Source organism: Cetorhinus maximus, chromosome 7 (assembly GCF_964194155.1).
Source record: "Cetorhinus maximus chromosome 7, sCetMax3.hap1.1, whole genome shotgun sequence".
Taxonomy (NCBI): Eukaryota; Metazoa; Chordata; class Chondrichthyes; order Lamniformes; family Cetorhinidae; genus Cetorhinus; species Cetorhinus maximus.
The window spans coordinates 58,930,651-58,944,644 of NC_135885.1; the positions used below are offsets into that span (position 1 = coordinate 58,930,651).

Below are 13,994 nucleotides of genomic sequence, written 5' to 3' on the forward strand. Positions count from 1 at the left end.
CCAACCACTCAACCAAATCCCTGCACTTCCTCAAAGTTGCAAGAGTCTCAAAAGGCTCCCAAACACAGCAGCAAACACACTATTACCCAGGCCAAGAACTTTAGTTTATTTGATTAAATTATTTTCAGATGTCTCTAGTCTCTTAGCAATTATGGCAGTGTTTATTTCAAGACAATTTGAACAGCCATATCTGAATTGTAATGTTTATAGCAAATACAGCAGCTTATGCAGAACAATTGATAGCATGCTCCAGTACGAACCTTGTGTTACTGCACTCAAGTATCAAGCTTATTGCTGATGTGATATGAGAGTTTGTCAGGTTGTATAAAAATCTCAACACAATGTTGTATTGAAGAGCAGCCATCAAAAAAATTAATCAGTGCAAAAACACAGCAAAAGATAACGGGACATCAAAAGCTATAAATGAGGGAAACAACTTACAATCTGGCGTAAAAATCACAGAACTCCTTATATATTTTTATATCACTCCGTCTTCTCTGTAATTTAGCCACAGCTTTCTGATTTTCATTGCTTTCAACGGTTTCTGGGCCACCATTGATGGTAGTGTGGAGGACTACATCTGCCCCTGGAATTATATAGGTCAATGTTTTTCCTTCAGGATCCATTGTATACTGTTAAAATGGTCCAAACGCTAACACTCTCCGATGCTGAAGACAATCTGAACAAACACAATGTGCTGTGCAATTTACAAAAAGTTGCCTGATGATTACTGTAACACGTTCTTCCGAAGCTGTGTAAACATTTCCAACTCTGAGAGAGAGGAGAGTCAGCATAACCTTCTGGGGATATGTTACAGCTTCAAATTAAGAGTTCTGCCAAGGTCAGAATGCCATTGACGTGATTCATGGGATCTCATAGCATAGATGTGAAGTGGCACTGCTAAGTCTGGCATAGCTGTTTTAGAAATTTTATGAAAAAATGACTATTACATCCATTCACTAGTCATTCAGAAGATCTTACAGATGATTTCTTAATCCATAAAAATGTAGAAAAACTATGGTTTCTGTTATCATCAATATTCATTATCCCTTTGATAACTAAGGCAGCATTTCAGTACAAAAATACCTCTAATTTTAATTTACTCAAAGTGCAGTGAATAAAATAACCTATGACTACACTTTTTTCTCTAATTGCACACAACATATACAGAAGTATTTTCTGAAGATATATATATATTCACAGAAATAATGGCCTGGATTTTTCCATGATAATAATGCTGATTATTCCACTGTAACTGACAGCAACTTCCGGGGTCTGCTTATGTGCAGAATAACGCAGAAATCGAGAAGTAGCTGTCAGTGGGTCTACAGGATGCAAACTCCATTTCAATCATGATTTGACAAAAACTTTGACAGTTAATCTTGCTGTAAAAAACCCATGAAAATGTACACCTTGTTGAATGAGGGGTGGGTGGATTTTTAATGGTCCACTAACTTCAGACTTATTGCTAAACGCTCTTACTGGCCCTCAGAAGCTAATTTTATATTTGTGGAATGTCAAAACTTCCCTATAATGATAAAAAAACATTTTTTTTCCCCTTTTGCCCAAAGTTTGTTTACTTTAACTTCCATCGTAATCCAATAATCATTTATTTCATTATCTGAAAATTTAAATTAAAAGTCAAGGATATTAAATGCTTTTAAATTTCTTGTTTGATGTTGTGAATACTGTGACGTGATTGACTCATTATCTGCTTGGTGACAACACCACTGCTGCATGGTAAGACATCCCCTTGTCTTGGTGTAGGATTCAAACTGATGTCAGGAAAGGGGAAATCCATGCCTTAGAGATTGCTAGGTCTTTGTGAGCAACTCCCTCTGAGGTCATTGGCAAGCACTCTTGCTTCGCCCCAGACCACAAAATACAGACCAATCTATCTTCAAAGTCACAGGTCGGAATTTTCCTAACCCTAACCCCCCCCCCCACCCCCCACACGACAGGACCAGCGAGCCTTTGAAATCTCCGTTCACATCAGCACAACCAGAAGATCCCACCAGCACGAGCGGCTGGAAAATTCTGGCCATAGTGTAATCCATTCTCCAAAGTGGAGAGATTTTGTTTCATCTTCGCTGAAATATTCATCAGCAAGGCTGAAATGTTAATTTGGGATTGATATAAGGAGATAAAATAATTCAAAAATCTGTAGAAAATTAAGGACGTAAATAAATTTGACTCTAGCAAGAAATGAACATAATTTTTACACAGGGAGCTTGGTGATTTAACAAAACTGGATAGCTAATTAAAATGTTATCAGACAACAATAATGATAATAGGGCACAGATTTAAAGTGATTTGCAAAAGAAGCAAATGCGATGCAAGAAAAAACTTTTTAACACAGCGAGTGGTTTGGGTCTGGAACACACTGCCTGAAAGTGTGTTGGAGGCAGATTCAGTCGAGGGATTCAAGAGGGCATTAGCTGATTATTTGAATAGAAACAATGGGCAGGGTTACAGGAAAAAGGCAGGAGCACTAAATCATAATGCTCATTCGTGAGCCAGTGCAGACACAATGGGCCGAATGGCCTCCTTCTGTACCATAACAATTCTGTAATAATAAAATGTAAATGAAATTATAAAAAGCCATATCTACATTACAAATTTAATGTAATCTCTTTTGATATGAAGAAAAGTTTTGTAGGTAAACACAGCTCCCATTAATCACCAACATAGCATAAAGTTAAAAAAGCTATTTTTTGGCCTCCAAATATTGGCTTTACACACATTTATAAACTCTACTAGAGGAGGACTTTTACACAGTAAACCACATTAGCAGTGGTGCCTTCTGAATATTTTCTCCAATTCCACAAATAGGCACACATGGTAGTCACATTACCAAACTAGGTGTTTGAAGACAACAGCTGCTTGAAATGGTTTAATTTGGAAATACTCTGCCTACTGATCTGATTTAATGAGGATATTTACAGATATGGTGTCATTATAGTCTTAACCAGAATAGAATTACTGTACAATACTAATCCAAGGATTGGTTACTGTGAAGTTCTCTTTATCAATTCGGACTCTTTGCAAAAGCCATGGGCGTACAATAGACAATACTAATCTATCTGCGATGAACCAATTATAGTGAAATATACATCATGAATTAGTAGCTTCCCTCCTCCCTAACATTATTAGTTTCATTGCACAACAGATCGACTGGTGCTTACCAAAGCAGTGCTGTAATATCAAAGATGCTGTTGTTCAAATAAGACTTTACACGGAGGCCCGTCTCCCTCTCAGAAGTAAACAAACTTTGTGAAAGGCATGCTGTATAAATTTAAGTTATTTCATTCTTAAGGGCAGTAAGTGTACTTGTAACATCTATATAGGTATTAATTCCTCAACTAGTTCAATGGTATTTCATAAAAATTATAGTTAATTATGTCTTGCAAAGTTATGTACATGCATACAGTTAGAGATAACACAAGACACACAGATCCATATACTTATGCATGCACACATGCATACATACATGACAAAATAGCCATCTCAAAACAATAAATAAAAAACATCTGATTCAACCACCTTAGACATAGGTAGTGATTCAACGGCGTATACTTGACCAGAGCAGGGCCTTTACCTCCTTGCAGTATATATATTTTGTGAAGGTTAACTATTCATCTATGTTCCCTACTTGCATAATGCCAATCCCCGCATTCAGTCATACTATAATTCGTAATTTCAGTTTGTCTTAATCGTTCAAGAACAACAAATTAAGAACCTTTAATCAATGTTACATATAGCACGGCAGCAAATCAAGGGAGGGGGGAAGCTATAAAGCAGGGGGGCGGGGTAGCAGTTGTTGTTGGAGCAGGTCCCGATGATTTTGTCCACAACTGTTTTGAATGCTCCAATGGGGCCTCAGAGCTAAGACTTCTGCGTGTGCATGTAATGGTGCCGATCCTAGGGCTATCTGGCCAGAGCCTCTGATTGACAGTCTTGGGGCTCGCAATCCCAAATGATTCACCCACGACCCCAATGGGAGACACGATACACATTTTGGGAACCCCTGACTTACATGCTGCCATAACCACTGCCTGGACTGTTGTGTTCGAAAAACTGCACATGACAACAGTATGATGATTAAAGTTTGATTATCACCATTTCTCTATCAAAAATGTGCAGTATCTTAGGATTTTCTCTAATGTTGGAAAGCTATCCATAAGTAGAAAATTGAGCTACTCGTCCTGTCATCCCTCTCAGCTTACCCAGAAGCCTCTCTAAACCAGCTATCCATCTGCGAGGAGCTACTGTGGGAAACCTAGGAGAAAAGCTTGTTGTGTGCGCAGCTCACACATATACATATTCCAGAAGGTTTGCTTGTAGCCAAGAGCTCTTGCACACCGGCCACTTGCCGTACTTCCAGTGAAGTTACACTGGTATCGGAGGGAACTACTGGATGTACATAAGCCAGGAAAAGTTAAGGCACAAGAACTGGTGAAGAAAGAGCTGCTGTGGAATGAAGAGTAGGAGGGTGGACTGGAGTGGAGGCTGAAAGGTTTTGATAAGGATTTCAAGGACCTCAGCTGGGAGTGTTTGCAACTTCTAGAAAGTAGAAAAAAAATCTGTGCATTGCACGTATAATAGAGCTGGTCCAAAGGGCAAATACCTATCTATCTTCTGCCTTTTACAGGTTCATTATGATTATCTGTAAGATCATAAGAAATGGGAGGAGTAGGCCATTTGACCCAAGCCTGCTCCGCAAACATGAGCTGGGTGAACGATCCTTCCGTGGCCAAGACGACCTGAAGTTGGCCTCAAAACCACAACCTTCCGGTTCAGAGGCAAGATCATTATCAACTGAGCCACTTAGACTCCAAACTTGGGAAGGATTTTTTTTAAAAAGGTGCTATTGAAGGGAGTGGGGGGAAAAAGGGAGCAAGCACACATGAAAAAGAAAGTAAATTGGATAGAAAAGTGAAGATGATCATCAGAATTTAGAATGGCATAAGACAATAAGTGGCATGTAAAGAGAGATTAAGAAATAAAAGACATACGGGATGCAGAGAATGTGTTGTTAAACATGTTAGCTAAATTAGAAGAGGCTGGAATGGGAACCTGGCAACCATCTCCTGTTATGTGCATAATCAATTTAACAGCACATGGTTTGTTCTTTCCTTGTGTACTTGGTTCCCACCCCAACCTCTCCCTTGCTCTGTTTATGTATATCAAACAGAAAGAATTTGCAAGCAAAAGCAAAGTGACTTTTGAAAGGCGGCAACAACATTTGCAGTAATTGGTGTAACATGATCAACCCCCAACAAGATCGAGTCCAGCCACAGTTTGCAAACCTGCCTGATCAAACACTAGATTGCATTTCCAATGATGAAATTTACAATGAATATTCTAATTTTAAGAGGTCAATGCAGGAATGGCTCTCAGTTTGGAGGTTTGCTGCAACTTCTGATTGCTTTACATATCCATCTTGTAGCACGTTTACATAAATTCTCTGGGAAGGGGAACTTTTGACTTACATGCACTTGCAACTCAAGCCAGGTAGTCCCACATGGTTGGGTTTGGAGCTCAGCCGTGAAGCAACACACTCATTGCTGACCCTGAAAAGGCTGCCTACAAATATCTCTCAATTTTCTGTGCCCTTTTCCTAACATTGTTGGTGTGAAGTCAAGGAGATCTCCAGGTGTCCAGCAAAAGTGACATCACCCAGCAGGGTAAAGAGCCAATCACATTGAACTATTCTCACAAACACGAACCCACTGAATCCCTTTACCTTTATTAAAAAAAATAAATATAGAGACATACAGTAAAAGCTAAAATATCAAACTTTTAAAGAATTACTTTAAAGAAGTGGAATTTATTATAATAATTGAGAAATCTGACATTCAGCAAATATAAAATTACTCTTTCAAGGTTAGTGAGGCTGTTTAGTAGTAATAATTAAATTAGTATGCCGTAGCCAAAACACACTTTCCAACTCTTGGTCCATAGCCTTATAGGTTATGGCACTTGTCATAATCATCTAGTCCATGGTTCATATTAATATTTTAGAGTAATTTTTAGTTTTGGGAAGTTTAAAGTTGTAAGGGTAAGGTAATTAAAATGCTGGGTTTTAGAAATTGCCAGAACAACTTAAGTAGTTGCTGTTCAAAGGATTCCATGTCTGCTTATGAGGTCAGAGTTAGGAGGGTGGCAGCCATAAACAGCAGGTAGCCTTCATTTAGCTGTGGAACTGCAGACAGTAAGTCTGATAAGAATAGCCCTTACTTCATTCAAACTTTGAATTAGTCATGCAAACCTGAGAGTCAAGAGATTTGGTTTTGAAACCAAAAGGTTAATTAATGTAAATAAAAACCAAAAAACTACTGCGGATGCTGGAAATCCAAAACAAAAACAGAATTACCAGGAAAAACTCAGCAGGTCTGGCAGCATTGGCGGAGAAGAAAAGAGTTGACGTTTCGAGTCCTCATGTTGAAGGGTCAAGAGGACTCGAAATGTCAACTCTTCTCCGCCGATGCTGCCAGACCTGCTGAGTTTTTCCAGGTAATTCTGTTTTAATTAATGTAAATATCTATTGGATATCTCAATTCACCTCTGTTGCCATAGAGATGAGCAATTCAGGGTGGAGCCGTGGTTAGAATTCTGGGAAGTTGTCAGGGGAATATTCCCAGAAGGACTTTGCAGTTGGAGCTGAAAACACTCCCAAGTTGGTGGGTGTAAGGGAGGGAAGGGTAAAACTCCAAGAAGTATGACTAATGGGAAACAAAGCAGCAGGTTAGCGTGTGGGGGGGTGGATTCAACTTCATGGAAAACTGTGAAAAAACTGAAAAGAAAGGAGAGCCCAGGAGAGGCTATTAAAGTCTTCAGAACACAAAACAGGACAGAGTGTTTGGAAAGGGCTAGGAATCTAACTTCCAGCACATCAGATAAAGGGACGACAATGAGAAAGGGGACGGGAAATACAGGACTGAAGGTGTTGTATCTGAATGCATGCAGTATACGAAATAAGGTATATGAGCTTGTGGCACAGATTGAAATTGGCAGGTATAATGTGGGCATCACGGAGACATGGCTGCAAGGGGATCAGGACTGGGAGCTAAATATCCAAGGATATACATCCTATCGAAAAGATAGGCAGGTTGGCAGAGGGGGTGGGGTTGATTTGTTAGTAAGAAATTAAATTAAATCGATAGCAAGAAATGATGTAGGGTCAGATGATGTAGAATCTGTGTGGGTAGAGTTGAGGAACCGCAAAGGTAAAAAAACCATAATGGGAGTTATGTACAGGCCTCCGAACAGTAGTCAGGATGTGGGGCACGAGATACACCAGGAGATAGAAAAGCTGTGTAAGAAAGGCAAGGTTACAGTGATCATGGGGGATTTCAATATGCAAGTAGACTGGGAAAATCAGGTTGGTAGTGGATCCCAAGAAAAGGAATTTGTGGAATGTCTACGAGATGGCTTTTTGGAGCAGCTTGTGGTGGAGCCCACTAGGGAACAGGCAATTCTAGATTTAGTGATGTGTAATGAGGCAGATTTGATAAAGGAGCTTAAGGTGAAGGAACCCTCAGGAGGAAGTGACCATAATATGATAGAATTTGCCCTGCAATTTGAGAGGAAAAAGCTGGAATCAGATGTAACGGTATTACAGTTGAATAAAGACAACTACAGAGGCATGAGGGAGGAGCTGGCCAGAATTGACTGGGAGATGAGCCTAGCAGGAAAGACAGTGGAACAGCAATGGCAGGAGGTTCTGGGAGAAATTTGGGAGACACAGCAAACATTCATCCCGAGGAAGAAGCATGCTAAAAGGAGGACAAGGCAATCATGGCTGACAAGGGAAGTCAAGGACAGCATAAAAGCTAAAGAGAAAGCATACAATGCGGCTAAGAGGAGTGGGAAACCAGGGGATTGGGAAGCCTACAAAGACCAACAGAGGACAACTAAAAAAGAAATAAGGAGGGAGAAGATTAAATATGAGGGTAAACTAGCCAGTAATATAAAAGAAGATTGCAAGAAATTTTTTAGATATACAAAGGGTAAGAGAGAGGCAAAAGTGGACATTGGGCCGCTGGAAAATGATGCTGGAGAAGTAGTAATGGGGAACAAAGAAATGGCAGAGGAACTGAATAGGTACTTTGCGTCAGTCTTTCCAGTGGAAGACACAAGTGACATCCCCAAAGTTCAAGAGAGTCGGGGGGCAGAGGTGAGTATGGTGGCCATTACCAAGGAGAAGGTGCTAGGAAAACTGAAAGGTCTGAAGGTAGATAAATCACCTGGACCAGATGGATTACACCCCAGAGTTCTGAAGGAGATAGCTGAAGAGATAGTGGAGGCGTTAGTGGTGACCTTTCAGGAATCACTGGAGTCAGGGAGGGTCCCAGAGGACTGAAAAATCGCTAATGTAACCCCCCTGTTTAAGAAGGGAGTGAGGCAAAAGACGGGAAATTACAGGCCGATTAGCCTGACCTCGGTCATTGGTAAGATTTTAGAGTCCATTATTAATGATGAGATTTCAGAATACTTGGAAGTGCATGGTAAAATCGGGCAAAGTCAGCATGGTTTCATCAAGGGGAGGTCATGCCTGACAAATCTGTTAGAATTCTTTGAGGAGATAACGAGTAGGTTAGACAAAGGAGAGCCAATGGATGTTATCTACTTGGACTTCCAGAAGGCCTTTGACAAGGTGACGGACAGGAAGCTGCTCAGTAAGATAAGGGCCCATGGTATTAGAGGCAAGGTACTAGCATGGATAGAAGATTGGCTGTCTGGCAGGAGGCAGAGAGTGGGGATAAGGGGGTCCTTCTCAGGATGGCGGCCGGTGACTAATGGAGTTCTGCAGGGGTCAGAGTTGGGACCACAACTTTTCACTTTATACATTAATGATCTAGATGAGAAACTGAGGGCATCCTGGCTAAGTTTGCAGATGATACAAAGATAGGTGGAGGGGCAGGTAGTATTGAGGAGGCGGGGAGGCTGCAGAAGGATTTGGACAGGTTAGGAGAATGGGCAAAGAAGTGGCAGATGGAATACAACGTGGGGAAGTGTGAGGTCTTGCACTTTGGTAGGAAGAAGAGGCATAGACTATTTTCTAAATGGGGAGAGAATTCAGAAATCTGGCGTGCAAAGGGACTTGAGAGAACTAGTCCAGGATTCTCTTAAGGTTAACTTGCAGGTTGACGCGGTAGTTAGGAAGGCAAATGCAATGTTGGCATTTATTTCGAGAGGACTAGAATATAAAAGCAGGGATGTGCTGCTGAGGCTTTATAAGACTCTGATCAGACCACATTTAGAATATTGTGAGCAATTTTGGGCCCCGTTACCTCAGGAAGGATGTGCTGGCCCTGGAGAGGGTCCAGAGGAGGTTCACGAGAATGATCCCAGGAATGAAAGGCTTAACATATGAGGAACGTTTGAGGACTCTGGGTCTATACTCGATGGAGTTTAGAAGGATGAGGGGGGATCTGATTGAAACTTACAGAATACTGAAAGGCCTGGATAGAGTGGACGTGGGGAAGATGTTTCCATTAGTAGGAGAGACTGGGACCCGAGGACACAGCCTCAGAGTAAAGGGAAGACCTTTTAGAACAGAGATGAGGAGAAACTTCTTTAGACAGAAAGTGGTGTATCTATGGAATTCATTGCCACAGAAGGCTGTGGAGGCCAGGTCATTGGGTGTATTTAAGACCGAGATAGTTAGGTTCTTGATTGGTAAGGGGATCAAAGGTTACGGGGAGAAGGCGGGAGAATGGGGTTGAGAAACTTATCAGCCATGATTGAATGGCGGAGCAGACTCGATGTGCCAAATGGCCTAATTTTTGCTCCTATGTCTTATGGTAAGCCCCGAGTTCAGCAAGCAGAAAAAGAAAGAGCTGAAAGATAGCTGTAGACCAGGAGTAAGATGGCCATCAATCAAGGTTATTTCTGATAAAAGCAAAAAACCGCGGATGCTGGAAATCCAAAACAAAAACAAAAATACCTGGAAAAACTCAGCAGGTCTGGCAGCATCTGCGGAGAGGAGCACAGTTAACGTTTCAAGTTCGAATGACCTTTCAACAGAACTAAGTAAAAATAGAAGAGAGGTGAAATATAAGCTGGTGGGGGGGGACAAGAAGAGCTGGAAAGAGGACCAGTGATAGGTGGAGATAATCAAAAGATGTCACAGACAAAAGGACAAAGAGGTGTTGAAGGTGGTGATATTATCTAAAGGAATGTGCTAATTAAGGGTAGAAAGCAGGACGAGCAAGGTACAGATAGCCCTAGTGGGGGTGGGGTGGGGGGAAGGGATCGAAATAGGCTAAATGGTAGCGATAAAACAATGTACACTTAAAAATAATGGAAGTAGGTGGGAAAAGGTGATTTCTGAGGTGGAGATACAAAGTAAGAGTGCAGTGAAGTCCACACTTGAACTGGAGTGTCCACAATCATGAAGTGCTTAAGGAGCGGCGGAGGGTGGCTTAGGTATACTTTAATGGAAGGACCCTGAGGAAGCTCAGAGGATAGCAGGAAGGCAGAGGAGAATCAAAGTGAATTCCTGAGAGCTGTGACACTTTTGGTTGGTCCCAGGAAATGTGAATGAATTTTCAAGATTTCATTAGATAAGTGAACTCTTTGGAGGGGGTTGGGGGCAAGTAAATGTAAAACTGGATTCATAGCATACGCAGTTATAAGACATAGTTATAAACTATAGTGCTAAGTTATTAGTGCTTGCTTTCTTTATTTCTATATATATTTATAGATAAATAAGAAAGTTTGGTTTTTGTTTAAAAACGTGAAATCTTGTGATGTGATTTTTCATTTAATCACTAGGTGTTCGAATTTCTCTAGAAACATTAACGGTGTCTACGGGGATCATAACACACTTCAAATGCTTAATCAAATACTTTTTAAAATGTGATGAGAGTTTCAACTTCTATCAGCCTTTCAGACCAACACCACCCTTAGGGTGAAAACATTTTCCAAATCCTGGCAGCATTCCTGTAAATCTCTGTGCCCTCGAGTACAATCACATCTCTCCCATAATGTGGTGACCAAAATTCTACACAACACTCTAGCAGCTGTTTTTGGCCTACAGAGGTGGATCCCGGTTGCAATGGCTATCCCCACAGCAACAGTGCATCCTGCCCTCACCAACCACTCCCCTGCCCCCAACCCTTCGCTACAGCCTGCCTAACTGGCCCCAGTGACCCCAGACCATACTTACCTGGTTTGTGAGGGCGCAAGTCCATCGATGCGCCCCCCTCCTCTACGTGCAGCACCAGCAATGGCCGCCACACCTGGCAGCACTGCTGAGGCTGCTGGCCCTCTGATTGGTCAACAGCTCTTGGGAACAAGTGGGGAAGCAGCTCTCCTCACTGACTAGATGTGGCCCTGCTCGCTGACTGCCATCGGAGGTTTGCAGCCTCCCTCCCCATTTCTGGGCTCTAAATCCAGCACTAAATCCCCCCCAAGCTTTTTCAATCTTCTCAAATATAGCGATCATTTTGCAGGGCTGTGGAAAAGAGCAGGAGGGTGGGACTAATTGTATAGCTCTTCAAAGAGTTGGCACATGCATAATTAGGCCCATTAAACACATGCTCAGATCAGGTTGGATAAGAATTAACAACAGATTTACACTGCAGTAAGTGAAGATTCAGGAAAACAGTTATGATCAGTCACAGTTTAATAATTACAACTTGACATTGCAAAATAACAAACACACTACCCTTCCCCATATCAACCTTTCTTGCCTTAAGCAAAATAACTTATAACTACCCTCCTGTATTTTAATATTCTCACAGCTTTTGTTAATTCTGCTGCTGTTGCAGCTTTCCATTTTAAAAATCTAATTTGCTCCGTTTTTTATCTTCATGTTCACAACCCAAGGGCTGGGCTGTGCCAGATAATCCCTGCTGAACACCTGAGACCATGGACAAGAGACCACCAGGCAGGTAATAGATAGAAATATCATAACCCCACCTCCCAATTTAATTAAAAGAGCAAGTCATCAAAATTATAACCATAATTCCTACTGTATCTAACCTTATCACACCTATTTTTAATATTCTCTCTGTAAAAACAATTGCTGAATTGTTGAACTCCTCAAATTAGAGTGACCCAGTAAGAATATTCTGCTGTCCAATTTATCAGCTCCCAGTTTGCAGCTAAGCGAGGCTCAGCAGCAACTGTGTTTTACCATCATCAACTGGTGTCAGTGTGTTCACTCAATATATCAGCTTATTTTCATATCTCATTCATGGAGTTTGGTTAATGGAGGCTTAACACATTTTCACATATCCTCTGGAGCCTGAGTACAATTCCAAATTTAATGTGCTAAAGCAAATGGAAAATGTGAGCATAAACAAATAGTTTCAGAATTCGACTCCAACCTCTAAATTTTTATTTCTTCAATTGAGAGAACAAGTTCAATTTTAATCAGATTATGCTCATAAATTTGTACTCATTCTTCCTTGACTCCTCTTCAATGCATTGAGGTCCTTTCAAAGTTTATGATAACTGAAAGTTTACAAAACATTTCAAGTGTGGTCTCAATGAGTCACAAAATGAATTACCTGTAATTGAGTACCAGTCAGTGTACTAGTACTCCCATCAGTACCAGTACACTGGCAGCTGATGATTACAATCAAATCTTTGATACATTGTCAAAGACAAAAGAAACCATGAGTTTAGTTTTAGTTTTTTTAGTGATAAAGAATCCACCTCAGGCTAATGATATTTATCTAGATTTTGGAAAGGTAAAGCTAAATTCAATCATTGGGAGCAAGGTTTATGTTACTTCTGCGAAAATTGTTCATTGCTAAAAAGAACCATAGAATAAAACAGGTTTGAGAGGTCATGAGTCACTATGCATATAATTGTAAAATCATGGGAAAAATGGACTCAAATATATAAAATGTTAGTTAAACAGGCAACATAATTGCACATCCATGTAAAGGATTACACAAAGGTTATAACTTTTGCTGCACCAAAACTATCCCAGGAAAATTATGAATGTAATAAACATCCTTGATCTGTGATCCTGTTGGATCCTGTACCCTGCTTTGTTGGGACTTAAGGATCCAGGTTGCACCCATGTTTCAAGATGACTGAGTTGGTACCATAGGCAGAGAAGATCAGTAGATCGTTCTTAGAAGAAACACATTCTGTTTATTTACAAAAGGAGCTCAGCAGCTACACTTGTGTACTTACAACTCAAAACTCTGTCTTTACACTTCAGACTCTAACTCAAGGCTACTGACTAGAGGTAGCCCGCGCTACTCTGCTTTTGGATACCAAGATCATGTGATGATCTATTACAACATTCGTCTTAAAGGTATATTACACATCAGATTACTACAAATCCCCGCTAATATCTTGAGCAATCTATATTTAACAGGGATATTATGATCTACCGGTGTTGTGTCTTGTGCTACTTGGATCTATTCTGGTAAGCTTTCATACCACACCCCCGCTATAAAATAAAGTGAAATTTACAGTCTGCAGCTATCTCCAGTGCCAAATAATTGTTCCCTCGGATCCTCTCTCCTCAAAAAAGATTAAGCAAAAAATTACTTCTCCCTGACCAGTCCATTCCTTCCTTAAATCATCCCAAGGCACTCATTTAGTTTGAAGGAGTCAGCTTTAACATAGTTGAGAGATCTGGGCAATTGCCCATCAAAGCTCCAAATATGAACTAGCCTCATCAAAGTGATTTCAGAAATAATCTGCAAGTACTTGATTTTCAGAGATTGGAAAAAGTGTGTCCAAAAGAAAGGATATTTCCCTAGCAATTACAAGATATTCTTATATTAATTTCCTCTATTGTTCTTGATTGAGCTGCAGCTTGTAACAACTGATACAAGCATAGTTTTAAAACGTACAGGCCTTACCTGAAAAGATGGCCTCGAAATTGAAACTGAGACAGGCCCCACATTTCCAATTTGCAGGCAAATTATAACCAATCCTCAGTTGGCTACCAAAGCAAAGCTTTGGAAATCTGCTGATATTCCCAAATTGAAATCAGTTGCAATAGTAATTACTGG

General features: G+C 40.6%; 1 protein-coding gene across 11 annotated transcripts in view; it reads right to left on the reverse strand.

The window, feature by feature from the left end:
* Positions 1 to 13,994, reverse strand: part of lims1 (LIM and senescent cell antigen-like domains 1) — a 176,742-nt gene that overhangs the window by 59,537 nt on the left and 103,211 nt on the right. For 2 of the 11 annotated variants that reach the window (XM_078545573.1, XM_078545562.1), the window contains exon 1: positions 442 to 805. The exons of 7 other annotated variants lie outside the window; for them this stretch is intronic. In XM_078545573.1, coding sequence (XP_078401699.1) covers positions 442 to 626 — 185 coding nt within the window. In that variant the 5' untranslated portion in view covers positions 627 to 805. Of the gene's footprint in view, positions 1 to 441; positions 806 to 13,994 lie in introns of those variants that run through there. 2 more of the 11 variants (XM_078545569.1, XM_078545563.1) reach the window with 2 other exon arrangements.